The sequence below is a fragment of the Tubulanus polymorphus genome, chromosome 2, assembly GCF_964204645.1.
Source record: "Tubulanus polymorphus chromosome 2, tnTubPoly1.2, whole genome shotgun sequence".
Lineage (NCBI taxonomy): Eukaryota > Metazoa > Nemertea > Palaeonemertea > Tubulaniformes > Tubulanidae > Tubulanus > Tubulanus polymorphus.
The window spans coordinates 28,667,243-28,690,921 of record NC_134026.1 but is presented as its reverse complement, the minus strand read 5'-3'; the positions used below and the strand labels follow the sequence as shown (position 1 = coordinate 28,690,921).

At 37.4% G+C, this 23,679-nt stretch overlaps 1 protein-coding gene across 22 annotated transcripts in view; it reads right to left on the bottom strand.

Moving 5' to 3' along the window:
- The window catches only part of LOC141899452 (polypyrimidine tract-binding protein 1-like), a 66,948-nt gene that overhangs the window by 30,448 nt on the left and 12,821 nt on the right, over positions 1-23,679 (bottom strand). Inside the window, exon 1 of one of the 22 annotated variants that reach the window (XM_074785783.1) lies at positions 13,981-14,235. The exons of 19 other annotated variants lie outside the window; for them this stretch is intronic. In XM_074785783.1, the coding sequence (XP_074641884.1) occupies positions 13,981-14,010 (30 nt within the window). In that variant the 5' untranslated portion in view covers positions 14,011-14,235. Of the gene's footprint in view, positions 1-215; positions 310-9,068; positions 9,201-13,980; positions 14,236-23,679 lie in introns of those variants that run through there. 2 more of the 22 variants (XM_074785786.1, XM_074785780.1) reach the window with 2 other exon arrangements.

Here is a 23,679-nt window from a genome sequence, read left to right as displayed (position 1 = left end):
AAAAACGAGTAGAGACTACTCTCATGTAGATGTCGTTATCAGAGGTGCATCTCGCAGGAACTTTGAGATCAACTCAGAAAAATACATATCAAAATTTATTTCAAAATGCCCTCGAACAGATCTATCGATAAGTACATGAAATACGCATAAACATAATCTAATCGGTTTCCATTATCGACAGAGAGAGAAAAAAATAAGCTGAAAACTTTTCTTACCTGTTGAAGACAAGGATCGTAAGGGTGAACGTATTGCATGTTTGAAAACGGTAGAACAGTAGAATAGTGAAAACTAAGAGTTACACGCGGAAACAGTGATCCGGATAGAGTGACTGACGACGACCGAACAAGTGTCTACTGATTTCCACGGTAACACAACAATGAACCGGAGCCGATATGACGCAGCTATTCTATTGTGTCAAGAGATTGGATTGAAATATTTGATATTAACGCGACAAATGATGGCGTTGTACTAGATGTATATATGGAGAATGCGCGTGCTATTAAGTCGTTGTAGCCCACTAATTTATTGAATGTATTTCAAGCCAGCTGTTGAAACAGTCAATACAACAAATGCCGATCTTATTGCTAGAAAACCATTGCCGACTATGGATTTTAGCGACGTGACAGCTCCGCTGGTCACAGCACGCGCGTATACGTTACAACATCAGCAAAAATATTAATCCTTTTAATAATTGTTAAGCAGCCAGCACCATTTGTTTATCTAACAATTTCCACCATTCCGAGGTTTCCGTTTTATATTAATCTCCATATTGACACTTGGAAAGTTTTTTTAAAGGTCCAATGTACCTATGTGAATGGATTTTATACGTATAAATGTCAACCTAATTAAAACTCAAACTTATCAACAGGCCCATAGAAAGGGGTAAGGGGTTTAGGGGGGTTGTCATCAATTTTTAACAATATTAAAGTGAGAATGTATCACTTAGTATAACAACATTAAACTTGTATACTAAATCTGTTCGTTTAATCGGACCTTTGTTATATCAACATAAATAGGGATATTCAGTTCCAACTAAATTGAAAAAGAACCCACCCGCATATTCCGCACGCTACGGGCCTGGTCCACATCAATTTTCATGGAAAACTCAGGTATCTACGCGGTGAATCTGGTGAATACGCAGAGCGGATTTGAGTATGATCAGTAAGAAATATCAGTAACTCTTTGGGGGGATGGTTGATGGTATAAATGGTCAGTGTACGCGGCTATGAATCATGATAATCCACAGCAGAATCTTCATGCCGTTCTACAGAGACATGTTTTAATCCAGAATCCCCCGCCGGGTACCTGGTTTATCAAAGTGGCATTAGCTGGTCATAAACTCCGGATATCACTCTCCCAATTGACTATAAAACCAGCTTTATTGGTAAACTTCCTAACCTCCAAGGGCCACAGGAAATATGTTAGCGTCTATACTATGGCGGACATAATGACACATGGAACCTAATAGATTATTTATACGATATTGTCCTAACCGAGGTATATGTTCAGATGATTTATGTACAGTAATTATTCCACCAAGGTAATATGATGGCTGATGTCATACATGTTCGGATCCAGTAATCAAATCATAAATGGAAAATTTCACATTCGATATACGAAATAACATCAGCTGCGGCGGTTTCAAATTCTGAACAGTTGCGACGATGACTTTCATCTGAAATTTGATCAATAGATGGCAACACAAACCACGAAACATATGTTTTATTTTCGCTCGACGAGAATCTCTTATTTCATATTTATATATAATTGAATTTTACTAAAAATGAATGGCTCTGCGCATCATCACCGCGTGGAATATAGACCGTGAAACATCCTGCCTGCATATCGATGATACGTGGATACTACTAAATATGGGTACACTGTTTGAGGTTTGGATATTTCGGTAATATTAGATGACAGCAGTGCGTAACCGAACCCGGTGTATTGATAAATCAGGGCCCGATGAAATCCATGATGTTCTCAGTTTTCGTGGATTTACTAGGTGTAATTTTTCATTACATATTTGCTACAGCTGTTGGAGCACTTTTCCCTCACTGTTTTATATAGAGTCTGATTTTACCATTGTTGTAAGTAGATGTAACAGATGCTTTACACAGTGCCGTCAAACAATGCTCGAGGACTAACAGCTGACCGACTGCGTGTACGGACCACCCCCCCTATACTATAACTATATCAGACATATGTCATTTGGTACGTCCAAAATGTTCAGATTAGATCCATCTCGCGAATTTTACTCGAAAACCTGTTTCGTCTGAACTTCAATAGTTTGTCCTTCAATTCAGATTAGTTGCTTTTCCAACTGATAAGTTTTGTCAAGAAATTGATGATCCAGAAGAATAAACAAATTGACATAGCAAGAAACAAGGGATAATGTGCTTGAATTGGCCAGTCTTAGTTTTTACTAAGAAATTAAGATTCCAACTCGATTAGCAAATTTACCGAGCTGTTTCACATTTTCCTCGCACGCATTTTTAACATTTGAAAGCTTAGCGGATGACTGCGCGGACAGGTACGACTTAATATTCTTCTCAAACGATTGTAATGTTTGAGCTAATGAAGTCAATCGCAGCGGGGATACATGCTTGTTACAACGGCGTTAAGTTTCTACGCGGATAAACACCAATACCCTGCGCATTTCTCGTGTCAGCGAGTTCACAAATCAATACTTCGCCACCATCCAATCAGACTAACTAGACGGAAAACAAAGCACCGATCAAAAACTCGAACATCATCCATCAGACGTTTTCTTTAAGGATGATGTCAAATCGATGAACATTGAAGCCTTACTGATATTATGATGTTCAGTTTATAGAGGCTATAAACGCTCGCGGTTTCACATCGGTCTTTCTAAGTTCCGATCTTTATGTTCCGGTAACGACCAGACATTCTAGTCGTTATATTTACGTAAAATGTCCGGACACACCGTTTGAAATCATCAATCTTAAGAATTGATACGGCTGTGATGAAAGTACCGGATACTGGCACCGGGATAAAGCGAGTCTTAGTTTGTGATGAAAGCGAGGATTTACATAACGATAGAAAAATTATTCCAAATCTGAATGTTGTTAAGCTGCCAGGCAAGTGGAAAATCACTGCATACAGTATCATAATAAAAACATATGGATTATGCATGATTCACAAACAATCATTAAGAAATGTTACGGAGCAAATCTGTCGCCGATGTTTCCCGTTCAAGAGATTCGTTCTGCCAACTTACCGACTACCGACGCACACAATAACAGAAATAACACTCACCTGAAAAGACAGAAAAATGAAAAGGATTTTAGATCGAAGAAATATAAATTGGACGAAATTCTATACCATACGCTACAATGGAATACCGAGAATTGCTTAAATCAGATCGAACGCAATCATCTGAAGTTTATAACCATTGATGAAACACTCGGTCTGAGCTATGACGATAAATCTCACACTAAGAATGAAACAATTGAGCCCAAAAAGTTTCCTCAAGTTATAGCTTATGCAATGTTTTAGACTCTATCTTAAGTCATCTTCGGTATAATATAGTGAAAACATTGAACGAACTATAGCTGATGAAACTTTTTGGAATCTTTTTTTTTTCATTCTTCGTCTGGGATTTCATATCATTCGAAATTCATAGTTGCCTTTCACTCTGCAGATTATAACATGACTGTCTCATCTAGTTAATCTATTTCTATACATCAGGATTAGCATAGACTGCTATCTGTAATCTCTGCCTCGAGTGACCAAAAATATAGACACCGCAGCGCAGTTTGCACAAAAGCTAAATATGATCAATTATCTAGCGTGTGACATGGTAATTTCTTTAAAGGTTTTCATCGGATGCCGGGATGAATGACTAACATAAAGACATTTTCACATCTCTAAAACGATGACGATCGTAAAATAGCATGATACATGCGACGACTACGACGAGAAAGAAAGTCTCCGGCCGCCGCGTCTAGCGTAGCTTCCCTTGTAACCATAGAAACTATCGACACGGCAACCAAACCCGATGACAGGTAGCATCTTGTCATGTGATTAGTCAGTACTTTTATCTCTCTTGATATAATATGAAGTTAGAATGACAACATCATTTTTCTCACTCAGCCGTACCACGTGCTCTACCGCGCGCGTCGTGCCACGCATTCCTCTCGATGAATGAACTAGAAAAATGATGCATTGCCAGGTGAAACCGAAGACGCGTTTTATTGTTACCAAGGTGACGCCAGACGGAAGCTAATGAGCAAAGCCCACTAAACACGAGGAAATTAAGAACCTCAACTTCAGGAAGTTTGAAGTAAAATCGTCAATGATGTAACCATAAATATCACTAATCAATAGATGGCGTACTGTATTTCATTCATATATGTAATACATAATCGTCTGGATGTCCAACTGGAAAATATACATCTTCTGTGAAGTGCCTAGGTCTCATTTTGGAAACCAAAGCATCTAGACATCCAAAAGTGTAGATCTCCTGGTATGTATCGGGGAAATCCAAATTTCTGGACATCCTACTGGAAACCTCAAAGCGTAGATCTTCTGGCAAGTGTCTGGGTCTCTTACTGGAAACCCAACAATCTGGACAGTCTACTGGAAACCTGTAAGTCGAGATCGTCTGGCAAGTGTCTGGATATCCTTATTGGAAACCTGAGCATTTTGACAATCTACTAGAAACCTGGTTCAAGGCAGAACCCATCTCGGTTTCAACTGATATATGAATATCTAACTGAGAATCACAGAACTGGGTTTGGTTGAATGACGATTTCTTAACCAATAGCTCGCAACTCTTCCGACAAACAAGCCACTCAGGTACTTGTGTACATACGCCATGAGGTATCCATGGTTACTGTAACCCAAGCAAACATGGCAGAGTGCAAACCATTTTATGGAAGTTACGATGACTTATGAATTTTTAAACCAGGAAGGCTTTTATTGAAGGATTGCGATTGATATTATAATCTCACACTGAAAGCAAGCCGTCAGTGATCAACACGGCTGAAGGCTGCAAAAGTCCGAGATCTATGCTTTATGTACAAGACAATAAATTTCGGGAAGTTTTTATTACATTTCATTCACTAATACAGTAATACAGTACGCAATATTGGTGAGTAACAATAAGACATTGAAAAGACCTTAAAGAAAAGTGTTTGGCCATTTTCACTTTCCATGATTGAACAACAGAAGTACGTGGAATGCTGAAATGTTCACCGGTGTATGAAGTAAAGGTGTTGTATGTCTTATTAACTAGAGGATTACTACAATCAATTCTATGGTCATGTTTCACTATTTACGTGAAATGTGTGTAAATAAACCACATACGTGCTTCTGGGCAATATTAGCGCGAAGCAGATATGTTTTGTCAATATACAGTGCAAAGTGCGGGTCACGGGAATGTAATAGTTTTTCCATTATAAAAATTTGAAAATTTGTTGAGAGAATCTCATCAGAGTGATTCTATGAATAATTTAATTCGATTTGAAAATTGGATTCTTAGAATTTTCTTTTAAAACTGTTCGTCCATAAATGGTAGTTATTCACGTTTGAGAACATACGTTATTCTACTACTTTCAGATTAAAACGACAGTGATAGCCGATGCTATATGATTGAATTGATGTGGTCTAATCATTTCTGCTTCGAGCCATCGATCTCTCGTTGGCACCCGCACCAGCATCCAATAACATTCAGCTGCGGGAAAGAACATCTTTTATAGTCTTGCAAGTGTAGAAACAATCAGGTCGGATAATGCGCGTCAATCAGCGAGCTGACTTCCTAATTTAGCCATCTCTGTAAGGGCTCGTGGTGATCTGGTCGGACTGTGAGTGAATATCAATCAGTAGCTGCCGCACAGAAAAACTGACCAGTCAGTTGTATACGTTTAATCTGTAGATCTTCATTATTGTCACCGACGACCAGTGATAAGTTTGATACCTCGAGATCCCGAACAATGCGCCATATCTTAACATTCAAATCCATCCGTCACAACCATGGTATATTCAGGCGAGGTGCCACAGACTCGGTCCCTCCTTCCTCATATAGCGTCGAGACTTTCTTTCAATCGTATCTTCTGATTAAGAAAAATTGTCGTACAGCTTAAAGAATACAAACTAGTATCTATAGCTCTCTTTATTGTAATCTATAACTGCGTTTATTCGCTTGTTATCTCTTTATTTATCTGGAAAGCAAAAACTTGTGTGTCTGGAAACTGAGGTACATTTGAATCATGTTCCATCCATTTTATATATATTCATCTCGTTGCACGTCGGCAAATTAGCCGCAAACTTTATTGAAACCGGCTGAATGTTCACATCCTGCTGGTACCGGTATCTTCGAACAAGTTCGAATTAGAAACAATCGAGGAAGAAAATCAGTGAATCAGCCACGTTTGATAATATCGATGTATGAAATCCTTAAGGTTCTTATATGTGATTATGACGAGACACGTGTTGTAACGATGATTAATGAACAATTGAACTAATCAAGTCAACCACACCCACATCCACACCCACATCCACACTGTATCCGGCACAAATATATCACAACTCAAGATAAATCTCATCGGATCCAACATTTTCCCAATATTATTACAAACCTATACACTATTATCCCAGGGGGTTGAGAAAGAAGCTGTTTATCAATAGTACAGTTACAAGTTTAACATGTTCTATGTTCGTTCGTTACTTGAGATTTATGTGGGGTAATATTTTTTATGGGAGAAGCTATTGCAGCCCACATGTTAGTATCAGAGGTAAATGTAACATCCAACCTCGTCTAGTAGAAGATATGATCTTACTATTGTAATTTGTATAGAATATAGTATAGCAGTTTGAATGGAAGATTCAAACCATTCACTGTCTCATAGGTCATTCAATAATGACCAGGGTGTGGTCATACATTAACGTCATTTCAGGTAGGCCTTCACTTCATATGCCTTAATAGGACATGCACAGGCTTAGCATTGAAGAGTGGGGAAGGGAAGTTATGATTTATAACATCTGATTCATCAATCTTAATATATCTTATTCGCAGACATAAAAAATCTAACACCTTTCAGACAAGTCTAAATAACTCAACGACGCACTTGAAATATTGAATCAAAAGTTGCTTGATAAGAATTGTGTAAATATATATCATTGTGTCAATAACAATACTGTCCAAATAAGAACAGGTAAATCTAGATTATCCAAATTAGCTTTGAATAGTCGTTAAGTGTGGTATGAATGGTATCAGGCATGCTTCAAGCATAAAACTAAGCCATGGGAAAGTAATTCTAAAGAAAGTTCCAATGTCAAGCCGTTTTCTTTTTTGTTAAGTACACCTAGTCAATTCTCAATATTTCTTCTACGCTTTCTCAAACTCTTCTAAAATGTTACATGTTATCAAACAGTTCAGTTTTTGAATCGACTTAAAGAACTCCAGTCGATAAAATACTTTGATGAAATTATAAGGTACTTAAGACGTACCGATCTTCAAAGGGAATTCAAATCACTTTAAATCGTAGATTCAATAGAGCCGGTTATCTCTCGGCACTCTCGTATCGATTCAATTGATAGCTCTTAATCCTCACGATTCAATCGTTAACACGCCGCATGAAAACAGAGGGTTAACCCGTGATACATTTCGAACGAGAGATAATCCATCATGAAAATCAGCGAAACGGACAGCTCTCACAAGAGAAATCATATTGAACATCTCAGTTGTTTTCTGCTCGCATTGATTATCGACTGAGGTGACAGCACGACAGCAGCAGCACTACTACCACAGCAGACGTGGTGAAGAGAGTGTGACCACAGACTCATCTTACTTATACCAGGCGCCAACAACCATTAAGTCAATCAAACGAGTATACTCTTACTAAAGGACAGCACTCGTGAGGTATTTGACGTATTGGTAGTCCATCTCCATTCAATATGCTGCTACCTTTGAGAGGATGCACCGAACGTAACCGATGCGACAGCTGGCAACAATATGACCATTGATATTAAAACACCGTATTGAAACTAGTTTCGCGTTTTTTTCGTATTCAAAAAGTTATCCAGTGTTGCCTCCCACTGATAACTGTTCTACAATTTCGAGAACAGTCAATAACCTACAAAAACAACTAAACTTTGCCAAGAAGGAGGTGGTGCGGATTACAGCTTTCTTCGGATTTCGTTTATCGCAATACTAGATATCAACACATATCTAACCGAGATATGGGTTCTAAACAATGAATTCCTCGGCCTACACTAATAAAATTTGTTTACAAATACTGTTTAAAACGGGTTATCAAAATTACTTCAACATAAACACCCAAATGAAATACATCTCATTGTGCAGTATTTTGAATTTGAAGTTTTTCAATCCTGCTTCTCTGTCTGTCAGATAACGAATGTATGCATGTGCAAATCACAGCAGAAAAAGGATAGCGAACCAGTCAGATGAGTGAGGTAGGATACCTTCCTGGTCAGGCTATCAACCCGGTTTTAATAGACATTTAACAGCACATAAAACTATCCATGTTTGTAACACGTGTTGGTTCCGCATTTAACGCTCTACATTTCTTTACCTGAGATACCTTTACAACACACAGGTATATATATATATATATATATACCTGTTAAAACAAGTTTATACGTCTATATATAGTTAATACATATTGAAAACAGATTAATACATCTAAACATTCATCAACTTTTTAACAGTTAATTAACGCCGAGATGAGGCCAGTTAAGCAACTATTCACTACTTCATTAATCAAAGAGACTGCATTACTTCATAACCAATCGTCGGCTGACACTGTACTTATATATCGAAATGATGCATATCTAATCGATAATCTATCACATCATAAAAATATATCATCCGTTGATCGATAAATACGTTAATGAATTGACTGATACGACTGCGATCTGTAATGAATACAGTTAAAACTACTATGTCAACATTCCTACAACAACTCGCACAGTGACAGCGAAGCTACGTTTCAACATAAATTCTCGCTAAATTTCAACGCAAAAAGTATCCAACAGAATAGCGATCTTTTACAAAAAAGTAATCGTATCAAATATCTTAGGCTTACCTTCATAACAAATCTCATGAGGGCAGTGGAATTTTATGCGTACATGACATCAATAACACCACAGAGCACATGTAATAGTAAATTCAGTGTATCGTCGATTGTGGCGCTACGTTAGAACCCTTCAGCTGCGCTATTCAAACGTACAGCTCGTGCAGTCTGAATAGCGGAATGCGGGTTTCAACGTCACAACGCTATTTATTGTACATGCGATATTTATTCCGCGTCTCTGGTGGAAATCGTCCCCATTAAACGCCCCGCTGAGAACGAATAATCAAAAATAAAGCTTCATTCGTACAAAGAAAAACGTATATAAAGAATGTTAACTTTCTCTGAGCCCTAAAGGTGTAAGTCTTTGTTCGAGATAATTGTGTTTTCAAGTGCAAAGTGTATTTCTCAAAGAATGTGTGGTAATCGTACGATTGAATCGATTCTTCTCTTTTGAAATGAAAGGAAAACAGAAAGATACTTGATTCAGCAATGAAATGAAATTTACTAGACAGACAGTTATAATGCTGATTATACCGGTATATAATTTCACGTCAGCTGTTTAAATCTGAAAATTAGAGCTTGTTATTCGAAACTTCTCGAATTTCGTAAAACCCGAGATCGAATTCAGGCGACAGGGTTCACTGAAAAGATCTGAAGTCAAACATTTCTCGACTTATGAGGTATCGAGGTATTGGTGGCAGTACCGGAACTTATACCAAGGATATGAAGATCTGAAATACGTACTATCATACAAATATCAGAAGATTTGCAACATTTCATCGTGCTAGCAACATTTTCTCACCAAAAATTAGGAATGAGTAGACAGGAAAAAGAAAGGAAATAAGGGTAACTTGACAGTGAGTCTGGTGAATTTCCTGCACCAGAGAATGAACATCGTCATCCTCTAATGAGGGATTTGGTAAAATTTAAAAAAAGATCATTTAGCTTAAGAGCCGTAGGTCATTTAAAGGTTTTCATACCAAAAATATTATTCACCATCCTTGCATTAATTGTTGCACACTCACTGTTCACCATGTGACCCACTACTGAACGCTATGATAATTGCATTTTGATTGCTACGGAACAAATTGGGCCACAGTATTCTATTGTTTTCTTTCATTTCCCAGCTAAAATTGGCGGTATTTATTTGCCAAGTAATTCCTGCAAATGATGTAGAAAAGCATTGATTTCCGTGGTTAATTCCGGCGTAATCATCAATCTTTGCCAGTCATTAAACTGCCCTTATTCACAACCTGCGGTAATTGTAATTATTTAAGCCGTCACAAGAGTTAGTTCGAACCCTGGCGCTTTCTGTAATAGAATAAGGGCGAAAACAAAAAGCAATTCCTTGAATAACGCTGGTTATAATACAACGGAAATTGACTCATTATCCGAGAAGAGATTTTGTAAACGTATCAGGAAATCATAGCATTTGAATATAAAGCGATATATGCCGTCCTAAAACATGTGACAATGCAGACAAATTCCAAGGGCGGCGAAATTAAATTTTTATTCCCGAACCCATCGTGGATACTGATTCTGTATCGAGAGCTTTCACTGATTTCAGTTTTAATTAAATCGCACAGAAAGTTACCGCAGCACATGTTTATCCTATGAATTATATTTTTTAGGGAAGCACATGTTGCGCATAACTCCACTGGACTGCAGCTAATCAATTCATTAATTGCTCAATACATTCAAACTATTAAAACTACAGAGTTGATAACACATGTTCAATATTGCAGTTTATTTCATATTCGAGTGTTGTTTCTAATCTATAACTTAATGTAGCTTTTATAATACACAGAGATGTGAGAGACAACTACCCCAAGACAGAAATCATCAAACTTTTCTCTTGGGGAGGGCTTTTGAAATGTATAAGCCAATAGGTAGCAATTTCTGGCACCATTTTCCATTTGAAAAAAAAAAATGACAAAAATATGTAGCAGAGCAGTTGCCAACTGAGCCGGGATTAAGTATGATAAAAAAAGGATTTCCATCAAAGAACAGAAAACTCACATCTCTGAAAGCCTGAGAAAAAAACGTCTAAACTATCATTTGAATTCATCTTTATTGAAACGCAAAAGGTTCAACGAATGCCTGATATTTCTCCTTTTCTTTATTTCATCGAAGGCAGATCTATTCATGATGTAGTAAGAAGTAACCCGCGCCGATTATTGGACATCGATAATTCAATAATCATGTCCATTCAACCACGAGCGGTGAAAGAAATTATTTCCTAGCGTATCACTTACATCTGCTGAATTATACCCAGTCGTACAGTTCAATACTACTGAATACGCGTGAAATCTTTTCTACATCTCCATCATAAATGTTTGTATTTTAGTGCCGCGTCGGGAAACATAAATGTCATCGTTTTCATTTTTTCAGACAATGTTCTAAGATAATTTCGGGACGCCTTAAAACAACGAAAATCATACATCAAACGCGTAAGGACGGCCCAGGGAGGTTTCTGCCACAGCGAAGGTAAAGTCGTAAAGACATATTCCGTAATGAACTTTGATATATGAAGCCAGAATACTGCGTCGACGGTCGGCTATATGAAGAGATTCTATTTAGATTGCTGGATCGATTCATTAAAATTTCATGGCCAGGAAATGAGAAATATTCTGCAATTTATTTCCGAGCAGATACCTGTCATTCAATTTATCTGATGTGTGTGCCTACGCTAGCTTCGATTCATATGAAAGTACAATAGTTTAAGTGCTTTCCCCATGACAATGTTGAATTATTGATTTGATAGGTCTATCGTCGATTGTTTTTCTAATCGACAGTGAGAACAGACAAATAGCAGTATTTGAAATATATACAACTATCAACAAAAGTCAACTCATTTTTGGTGGTATTTGCCAAGGATGTATTGGTAAGTTCACGAGATTATATGATTAGGGTTTGTTAGAATGCAGGATCCAGTTCAACAGTTGTGAGTTTAATTCGACTCAAGAGTTGAAATAGCGAAAATGAACTGATTTTAACTCAGAATTACATAACCCTAACTTACTAAGACTGGAACTGGCCCCCGGGAGGTAAAGCCTTAACTATCCACAGCGAACTCATCTCGAAACGCTATCTTATAATCTATCTTCGCTGTTTGTCCATAATGTTAAACGTTGATATGAATTTTTTACATCGGCGAAGATAACTGGCGCGGATTTTTATCGTCATATCTAACGACGCGGTTTAATCCGACAGGAAAGGTTTTCATCCCCCAGATAGTCACTAAGATCATGAACTAGCAGATGTAATCACACTTACACGTACTTCAAAGATTCAGACGTCTTCAGCAACATCATGTTTTATGTGAACGCAAAGTTCAAAAGGACGAGCCTAGGCTTAGTCGCGAGAGACATCAAATCAAGTCTCCGGGAAGTTCTATCAACAGTGTAAGATGCTAAAAGCCAAATGATGCTAGTTAAATTATACCGAACTTTAAGAAATTGAATTGATCCGATGACTGATATTCTTACAACACGGAGCAAAGAGAAAACCTCAGTTATAACACTACCGATATACCTTAATGGAATAACCCTCAGGGCTGGCGACCAAAGCCCCACATTATCTCAACTTTCCCAAAGGATATGCATATGTATACACAGCGACTACAGACGGATGGAGAGATGGATGTTTGGCTTAATAATGTTTAATTTAAAAAGACATATGCAAATCTAGCGAGTAAGATTTGATCAGTAGCATCAAAGAATGAATAACTAAGCAATAAACATTTGTGTGCTTCATGAATTAGCCGAGAGATAATGTAATTAATTTACTCTCTTCATGACTATAAATGACAATCGTAGCATGTAGCATAAAGAACAGACGCGGGAAAAGTATCAAGATACCATGAATCAGCGAGGTGGTAAAATCAAATGAAAAGCCGGAATGTCCGTTAAATAATAAGATACATAATAGTGATGTGGGAAAGAAACATGTGAAATTTGATAGAAACACCAGAGTGTTTATTCATAAGGCGCCAAAGCCAGAAAAACAGCCAATTCTCTTTTAGTAGAGGAAGTTTTTTCTAAAACCTGTAATGCTTTAAGTGCTAAGGAACAGATCTGATGTCACGCAACACATAAATGGATCATATTTCCTCCTGTTTTGCATGGTTTAGCTAGCGGATAAAATTGTTTATAAATGTTTAATGGAAACAGATCATGGATGGGTTTTAGGCTGATCTACCGAAGTGCTATCACGGGACTCATTTTTCATGCTTCCAAATGATAAATATCAATCATAAACGCGGCCATTAATACACCCATAATCCACCATTTACCTAATGCGTACACCATTAGCAAATTACAGGTAAAACATAACAAATTTATGTGAAAAATCATGACAACTGATTGATACAGTCCACACCGAGACCGCAGTCCAAATAAACCTTCAATTTACTATCAGTTCTGCAACATTAAACCACTGATTGATCACAATGCATAAGTCAAATAGAATATCACATTTAACAAGACTAAAAGCTAACCATCAAACTGAATCGTCCGCTATAGAATTCTGATTCATCATCAGAATAGAATGTATCTGACCTAATCAAACTAAAACTGAATCTCTGATTGAACTAAACCTACGAGGATAGCACCGAAGTGGTGAGAATGCCTCTCCCTATGGAAAAACAGCTAGATTAATTCAAGTAGCCTTGAGTGATGAAAGCAGACAGAATTCATTAATTTACGATAAATCAGCATTAGGGATAAAGTAGGATTTCAATGACTGACTCTTGGCAGGTAATCTGCCATTGAACTGATGCCTACAGTTTCGCTCAGTCGGCAATAGCTTTCCCCAGCATACGTGGGTATCGCTCGGAAACGATCGAGCCTGCAGATATTTACCAAAACCATCTCTGCCGAAAGTCTGAAAATTCCAGGTGTGTTTACGCAAAAACTTAACCTACCTTCATGAGAACCGGATGAAAACTCATCATCTGATTGGCCAAAAATTCGAAGGAATATCCGGGCTGTTCGTCGACTCGTGTTGCCAATACTCGGTGCAGCAGAAATAACGTAGCGTCGCGTTGAAATATATCCCGCTCTCCTCGAAGGGCTTTGACTCCCAACCGTGTCTCGTAGTTGACGCTGATGTTTGTAAAGCTAATGGAACGTTCTGTAGGAAACCACACCAGACGACGACGATGCCGACTCTACGCTGAGTGTGTCACTGCAGTATTTAGATTGCTCCACCGAACATTAAATCAATCTCCAACGTTTCAACAGTTTTTCCCTCTATACATCATTAAAACAACCGTCATTAATTATGAGAACGTATGCCGCGACAAAAGAACAAAACTGTCACCCATATATGATTCCGTTTAGTGCGATTCAGTGCTCTTCTAATTAGGCTCGTAATTTAAGCGATGATTGGAAAATCTCTCATTTTGCACAATGCCGGTAGCAATCGTGACGCATAATGAAACGTTTACTGCCTAGAAAAACATCATTTTTCATTAAAGTCCATCGAAAGAAAATTGTTTTCACTTCGTCGCCGAAGTCCCGATCGTACTAATGAGAGTGACCACTGGCAAGCGGGGACATAACGTCAGTATTCGTCTGATAAAGGATGCAAATACCGGTCGTCTTGTGGCTTCAATGAAACTACTTTCGCAGGCAGTAGACACCGACGAACCCTTCAGCGGTTTAGTAGCATATTCACCGAGTCGTGAGATCAAATAAAGCTGCAGGCAGTTGACAGAGCGCGCATATACGCTTTCATGATCTCGTCTCCGCTCTCGTAAGAATGATGTAAAGAAGATGCGTTTAACACCGTAACCGACGAGAACGACGAATCAACTTTTAAATCTATGGGTGTCAATTGCTTTCCAATAAAACACATCGTACTCCGTTAGAAATGTGATAAATAATCGATAAATACGACGTATTGATCATTTAGAAATTGTTCTTCGACAAACGACGCGAACAATATCTCCAGGCGTTTTACAACATTACTTCCTTCTTCTTTACGAATTCATCTTCATAACGCGCTAACGGCCGTTCCCAGCACCCGATCATCGACTGATCTCGCGAAAAGCTCGATTTATTGAGATTCGTTCGATAGATTTTAGACTTGAAACATTTTCACAGGAGAAATTCACACACTTCATCAGGCTGAATTCGAAACGAACGAAGTAATCAAATTAGGACTAGAGCGATTTAATGTCTCTGAAAATAATCGCACACAGGGTGGAGCTCGATCTTATCACTGATAATATAGTAAAAACATATTGAATACGCAAACGGCTCAGTGCATTTCAGATCGGATATTCATGATATATCTATGTTTTTATATTTGATATTCCGGGCACAGTTTCAGTTAGTCACTACGTTGTGGGCCATAGCTGCAATTTTGATATTCATGATTCTGGAAAAGATAGTGTCATGTCACAAAACATCTGCAGATTGTGTGTGTTATGCATTAAGTGATTATTGGATATATGATATGAGATCGTCAACCTGTCCTGAGATCTGGATCAAGCTGTGCATTCCATAGTCGATGTACTAATAATGCACAGTCACACGTACGAACAAATGAATATATGGTTTCACTAAACCTGATACTAAACTAGTGAACAGTCACCTCAGGCCTTTACCCATCTCACCAGTTCAACTATTCTTGCCAAACAAAAAATTGATAGGATTAAATTTTGTTCATGACTGATTGTCCTGCCAAGTCTGGCATCCAATTCCTGTTGGTTTTTTTTTTACTTCAGTATCTCTTCAATTGGCAGTGAAATCTACAAAGTTTTAAGATATTCCCGGGGAAGGACTCCCGAATATCCTGCAGAACGTTTTTCACCTATTTGCAAATGAGTTAAACATACCTATAATTGCAACCTCTGAGAGGCTGCAGACGCGACCGCACCTGCATTGGATATGACAATCACTATAAAAGCAAGCACATTAGGAATCATTAAGGTTTATTGTAAAGTCAGTTCATAATAAAGGTATTATTAATGTAGAAGATGCCAGCAACAATAACCACAATCTGTGGTTCATCAAGTACAGTCAGTGGGACAGAGAAATATTGGTCACCAGTAATAGATGCTCATTGCTGATATTAATGCTGCTCTTATATTAGCTAATGGTCACTACATCATGTATGCAGCGTAATAACAACATCGCTTTTATAATCCTCACTAATATCACACGGTCTATTATTGATAAAAATAGAAGGAATGAAGTACAGCTATAACCAGACATGGCTATCTTGGTATCGATCTTTGCAACGGTTTTCCCACAATTTGACATCTAAAATAGCAGTTCAATTGAAAACTAGAAATTTTGATTTTGAGCAATTTTGATATATCAAGGAGTAATTGAGAAGGAACTACTCTCAAATAAATGGTGGTCAGGTCTGGGTATATTCTAACTTTTTCAGCACAGTTGAAATGAGTTGACACTTACTGTCACGTATTCAATGCATCTTTATTCATGGCTCCTCAGAGGCTCATTCAAATGGTTAACAGTTCCCGGCGCCTGAAATAGTGTCGTTTTTGCTTTTCCTGATTTTAATGGATTTCAGACAGAAAACCTATATCGAAATTCAGGTGCATATTTGCACTAATTTCCAGCATGCGGTATATTTCTAATTTACGGCGCGCCGTGTAAACATGGCGTATACCACTCAAATATTCATTGAAACCATTCGAAAACGGATTTCATTAGGCAAACATAAGCTCGCCTGAGAATGATGAATGTGATTTAGCTTTAGCCGATATGTGATTTGAACATTGTCTAATATTCACCGAGAGGAAATGCTATGAACAGTTAGTCAGAATAGTTCACTGAGCAAACAGTTTTTCAATTGACACGAATCGGCAATAAATATGACAAACATAGCTGATAATTGAGACTCGTCCCATCACTTCAAAGAACCCCAGCGTTACACCGTTTAATGAAACTATAATATCAGTGCTGTGTATGTAAGTATGATTCAGTATACAAAGCATTAAATCAGTCGCTCGCAGGAGGCCAGGTATTTCAACAAAACTGCAAATAACTACCAAAAACTCATTTCCGATAAAACCCGATTCTGACGGAATATTTGAACAGTGATATAGAAAAAAAGTGCGATTAAAATTCAAGTGTTCGCGATATGTGATATACGCTGTTTAGTCACTACCAGATCAGAATACCAGATATCTCAAATTGTAGAAGTAAAATGAACTAGAAATTATTCCAATCTCGAGAGGAATTTCTTCGAGTAGTTGAGCTCTTTAAAAGGAGTAGAAACTACTCTAAATTAGTTGCCATGTAATGATTATTCGGGAATTGAAAGTCTTAGAAAATATCTAGAAACAACTTATCGCCAAAGTGAATAATTCTTTGTTTGCAAGCTTCACTGAGTCGGGATAAAACACCTGATGTCGGAAACAAGACAAAACGAATCGGTAATCGATAAACTTCTTTTCCAGCAACATGAAACAATTAAATGAGGTTCGCACTAACAACCATTCTTTTAGCCCTACATTTAACGATCGTTAGACCAAGTAATTATTGCCGTGCAAGAATGGATTTCGCATCAACCATACCGCTGCGTGCTGCGCTAAAACCGAACAGACCGTACGACTACGGAACGCGAGACAAAAAACCTATAAATATCACACAACGATGAGAGATCAATCGATAATCAGGAAGAAAAGACAACTCACTCACAACAATTACACAGTCAACAATCTGTTTATTCTCTCAGAAATTAACAAAACGTTAGAGTCAAGTTTTAGTAATTACTGATTCACACGGAACTGATATTTCTAATTGTAGGCATTTTCACCAAAAATGAGAAACTTATTTTGAGAATGATTTGATATTTTGGGAGTTTTTGAGCTTTTGAAACGAGTAGAAACTACTCTCAAATAGTAGCCGAAGTCAGGTCTGTATTACCTATTGTGTATACCTGCTCTGAGTGTTGAAATGTTAATTCTATGATGACTGGAAGCTAATCCAGTTAACACGCGATGTGACCATTACTATGATATAGAAGTCAAGCTATGAAGGCCATTTTCACGCGATTTCCTACTGAAATCTTACATTTCTCGTTACGCCGACAAATTGACAACAGAACTTTACGATTTGTCCAAACGCCATACCATAAATTCTTAAAAAGAACACGACTTCACTTTCACACAACACATGCGTTAACAATGAAAGGAAACAGACTAATATTTTATTCGTTTTAGTCCATGGTTGAAGAGTTAAAGCGTTTCTCTCCAAACCCTAGTCATGTCCTCAACCAGTAAATGGTCATTAGCTTGAAATTCAAGTCATGACTTTCAGTGTCGGCAAAATCTTACAAATTTAATTAATGTTTGCTATTCTAATTGAGCACGCTTGCAGGTTACAATTCCGATCACACACGTAACAATAATTCTAAACGATATCAGCCAATACTAACTGTATTTTCTCTTCTCAACGATGAGAATTCATGACAAATGTATAATAATTCTCAGCGGTACACTGAGGATCGCATCACAGTTTGTTTATTTGCATTCATACTGTAAATATCATATAACTAATAAAAAACCCACAGGTGTTTTTAGTCCAGAACTTGAAACGTTTTGATACACTGGCCATGAATTTATAAAGAGCTTTTGAAAATGAATAAATATCATTGGATATATAATGTCATCTCCCTTGTGCTTGGAGCATGTCCTCACCTACTGAACATGTGCTCTGCCTGTGGAGGCCACCGGTAACAGAATTATAGGCAGCAAGCAAAAATCATTTTTCTGTCGAAATTCACAGACTGGAGGCGAACCTCTGACCTGTAGTGTGACTGTCAAGTTCTCTACCAACTGAGCTACTGCACCAAATTCAAAGGCAGTGGCTGTGATATTATTGAACTATTGTTTCAGATGCCTGAAATACGTTTTAGGGGGTTTTATTCGAGGTGAAATAGTAGTTGCACCAGTTCAAGCAGATACCTATCAGCGGCGTGCAAAAAATCATGAGGATATAAACAGTAACCACTGAGATAAACCGGGCTGTTATCGCCATAAACAATATAGATCCTCAGCTGTATTTAATGGACAGAAATAAGAATTAAAATCTCTTTTACAAGTAAATCACCTCGATTGATTAAGTATAGACAGACCATATAGGTTCAAATAAAAATATACATTACACGAAAGAAAATGAAAGCAGTGTAATAAGAGAGTTAAGGACAATGTTTACAATTACGCAATAAACCTCGGGTGCGTCTAATAGGGATTTAAGGAGCAACGAAAATTCAATCAAGGCTCAAATAAATCCTGTTTATCTCGTGATTACGACGCGAGCATTCACTTTTCTTCCGGGACGCGAATATCAACAAATGCGTTTCCATGACGACTGAGATTATGACGGCAGGTTATATGAGAATCATTGCGTTTCGTGGGTAGCTGCGTCACGTTTTACCGCGTTATTCCTTCAATTCACAAACAAATACATATCAAATTCATCGGCAGACAAATCCTTGAATATCGTATTTATTCTATGGATATCAAATTCACCATACTGATGTACAGAGGAACCTCCTTATAAAGAACTTCAGGGGACCAGAAAATATGTTCGCTATATCCAGTATCAAATGATTAAAATGGTCCTTGGGGACGAAATTCTAGGTTTGTAATAACTGATGAATCGTTGTATCAGATGCCGTTATGACGAGACTCTACACAGCAAGAATTTCTATCATTTCTATAAATATAAATAGATAACTGATTCGACTATTTTAACAGCATCAACATTTAAACTAAAATTTAACAAGTTTCAAACGGAAAGATCTGAAAAAGAATCTGAAAAGTATCTAACACGGCGCTCAACACAACTAACTGAACAATCATAAGTTTGAATAGCTATCTTCACAAGGGGGATTCTTATCTGGTAGACTGATATCTATAAAATTTTTCATTGGAAAAAACTTTTTATTGGATTAGCGCATATACTGACATCTAGCGGTATAAATGTAAACTATTTGATATGTGGCGCGCACGCACAGGCACAGGCGGCGTTTCTTATAGGGTTTGATATCATAAATAAGCGCATATGGCAGCTTTCATTAAGTATTAAATAATTCACTTTTACATGTAACGCTAATGTCGTTAGATAGAGACCAGTCAGTAATTATTTCTAGTGTATGTCGACGAATATATGAAGAGACAGGCAACAGATGACCAGACAGTAATGGATAAAACTCCCTCGATAGTTAGTTCGCTGAATTATTCTAAATGATCCCTGCTGAAAATCTACCCGCTAGAATAAATTGACTTTATTGTCGGCGATAAGAAGTTTCATCAAATTTTCATTCCATTCAAATGCTTTCCGGAGCGGAAGGTTTAAATGGGAATAATCAGCAGGTCATTCCAGCGGAATAAGCAAGCGTTTCCGTCATGTAGATTTATAAAGTATTATCTTGATTGGCCGAAAAAAAAATCGAACCATTTCCTTATCAGGTATCAAGATTACCGAGTGAATTACCTCTACCTTTGAAAAGTGCTAACAGTAACAAGTCGAATGTTTTGTCAGGAGAATTTCAATAAAATATGAAAGAAAATGTTGAAATTAATTATTAACCAATGGCAAAATGATCAGTAACATGCCATTTCTGTAAAACTAACGTGTACATTTCTGTTAGAATTATCAAATTAGTATTTTTCAGGACAGGATAGTAACAGAACACTGAAAATCAGGTCTGCAGGATAAACCGTGATGTACATGTCGACAGTTTTTGCCAGATCGCTGCATCATAACATTAGGAGACAATAATTTTTTCAATTTCTACCAGTTCGTTCAATTAACATCTAAATCAAAATGAAAAAATCATTTATCCATCATCCATGAAAGCTTATAGAAACCTTTAAACTCCATCTTACGATTAATGAGTTTCAAGTCATTTACAAAAGTAGAATAGCATAAAACTGTATTTTCTAATAATGGATATAATTGAGACGAACACCCTTTATTACTGATCATTGAATTCATGATTAGGTTTCCTTTGTTTTGGACATGAACCTAATGATAGAAAGCAAACAAAATAATATTAGTACCAAATGGTCATTAAGTGAAATCAAATATTAGACCATACTAAGAACAGAGTTACTAATGTTCATGTCAATATGTACGAAATAAGATCCATTCAACGGAAAGAATGGAGAAAATAAACAAACTCTCTGGACAAACGGGTTCATAATGTGGTCAGATATCGTCCTGAGAATAATTGTAATATTTCAGTTCGGAAAACTATCTTATTCTTAAATAAAAAGAACATGCACCTAAATCTCTAGCGGTTGTTTGTGATCGGTATACACAGAGGAAGACATTGATCACTTCGGACTGAAGATATTGACAAGTCAGTCGTCGTAGATTTAAGCGGATCATATATTGATAAATAGATCCATGTAACCAGAAACTCGTCATCGTAATCAATAAGCTTTCACAAGTCACAATCTGTCATTGGAACATGTGTAATCAACCGAATTGCCAATAAATATTGTTCACACAGCATCTATTAAATCCCTCATTCATTTTTCTATGGATATCGCCTGAAACAGGAGATGCACTGAATAGAACTGGTTAACTCCTGGTGGTCAGTGACATTACAACCTGGACTCAGGTCTGCATACGATAAAACCTAGGAGCCACTCAGGTCGCTAGAACCATGGACGTATAAAACTAGTCTATACGTCCATGCTAGTACTGAGGATAGTCAACTGCAGCTCATGAATGCAATGCAAAATAAGTAGACACCCTGCAGCTCGTTCAAATCATCATCTTCAGAGTTCAACCAAGAAATAATTTTCATCCATGAAACTGATCTAAAACTAGACTTGTCTTCATAGAAAATCAGTATTCAAAATTAGCACACGCAGGATTCGAACCTATACTGACATGATCTGGTTGACTACGTCTCTATGCAACCAGTCGTAGCATGCCTGTTTTTGGTCGCTGGCGGTCGGTACATCCGCTCAGGTCGCCGCAACTGGCGTTCAAACCAAGTTGCCTCTGGTTCCGTCGCGACTTAAGCCCCGCTTTCATAGACGACCTCAGGCCTGTAGCAAGATATGAGGAAGTTGCCGACCACAAATTCAAGCAACTACTAATTAAAATGCCACTAAGACTGCAGATGAGGTCGACAATGCTATTAACTCCCACTTATTCCACTGGGAGCGATGATGATCAATGGATTTCAGGTAAAACAGCAATGCTACTGACAGAAGGAAGGCTGCAGCTTATAACGGAGACGACTGATAAGAGAAGCATGAAAAGGTCAGGACATTGCAGCATCAGTGAGATATACTTATACATCACTAGTTTCTACTGCGGGGAAGCAACATCAAAATTGACCAATTTTTTCATGACAGTGGTAACACAAAATACGATTACGTGAGTGGGGATTGATTACGAAAACTGCAACTTCTCAGAACAGAATCCAACGTACAGCCATTCTATACAAATATGTCGAGTGTGTTAATCAAGCTTGATTGATCTCACGTAATCCTGAAAAACGCTGACACGTTGCGAGACACACCCAAATAATCGGTGTAACTAGAGACATACGAACTAATGTTACTAATCACAAAATGTTTTTCACAATATTTCAAGAAGCCTCATGCGAACATCCTACAAATAGATTCAAAACTCATTTGAAACTATCATAAGGTTTCTTTATATTCTGAAACATTGAACCGAATTATATAGCCACGATCGCACAATAGCTTTTTCACATGCTTTACGTCCAGTGACTTACCTCACTTGCCACAGTACCATTTTGACAGTATTTTAGTGATGAGTGAGTGATTAACTAAGTGAACAATCAGGTATTGGCCAAATACGACGACTACTCGGGACGTTCTGAGCCAGTTTGACTTTGACTAAAATAATCATCTCCATGTGATGATCACTGCTCATATCCATCTGAAGTTTCAAATATTTTCGATTCTTCACAAAAAGCCTTCATCAACAGGAAGCCATAGATCAGGTCAAGATCTCATTAATATTCTGACAGGAAATGACATTTTATCAAAACTGACATAAACCATAGCATATAATAGATATGTGTGGAGATAGACGAAACGAGATTCTCACATGTACTGATAGAAGAGATTCTCACATGTACTGATAGAAACGTCTGCAACAAGACATAGCTTAATCATCCACATACATAACTAATAACTATCCTAACTGTCATTCAGTAAATTAGGTTCATTGAGCAGACATTTCTCATATTCTGAAGGCAAAGTGTCTAATTATTGGTCATCTTGTTCAGAGCCAGACCGAATTTCTATACTCAGATAATATGAACACACAAACCATCTAATTAAACGATATTTCAGTTTATGAATCCATTTGGCACCTTAATGATTTTGAATGGATTCAAGATTTGAGTGGTGATACCATAGAAAATTTCAAACTCAGAAAGAAAAACATATCCCTAAAGGTCTCTTATATAGTTACTGATTTGTTTCGATGTTTTTACTATATTCTAATAATCATCTTCATTCAGTATTCTTGAAGATGACTATTAGGATATGTAGCAAACTGTCAAAAATAAATCATCAACTATTGAAGACCTTTTCAGATTCAGTTACAACACAAGTAGAGCGTTTCGTTTTTTAGTAAAA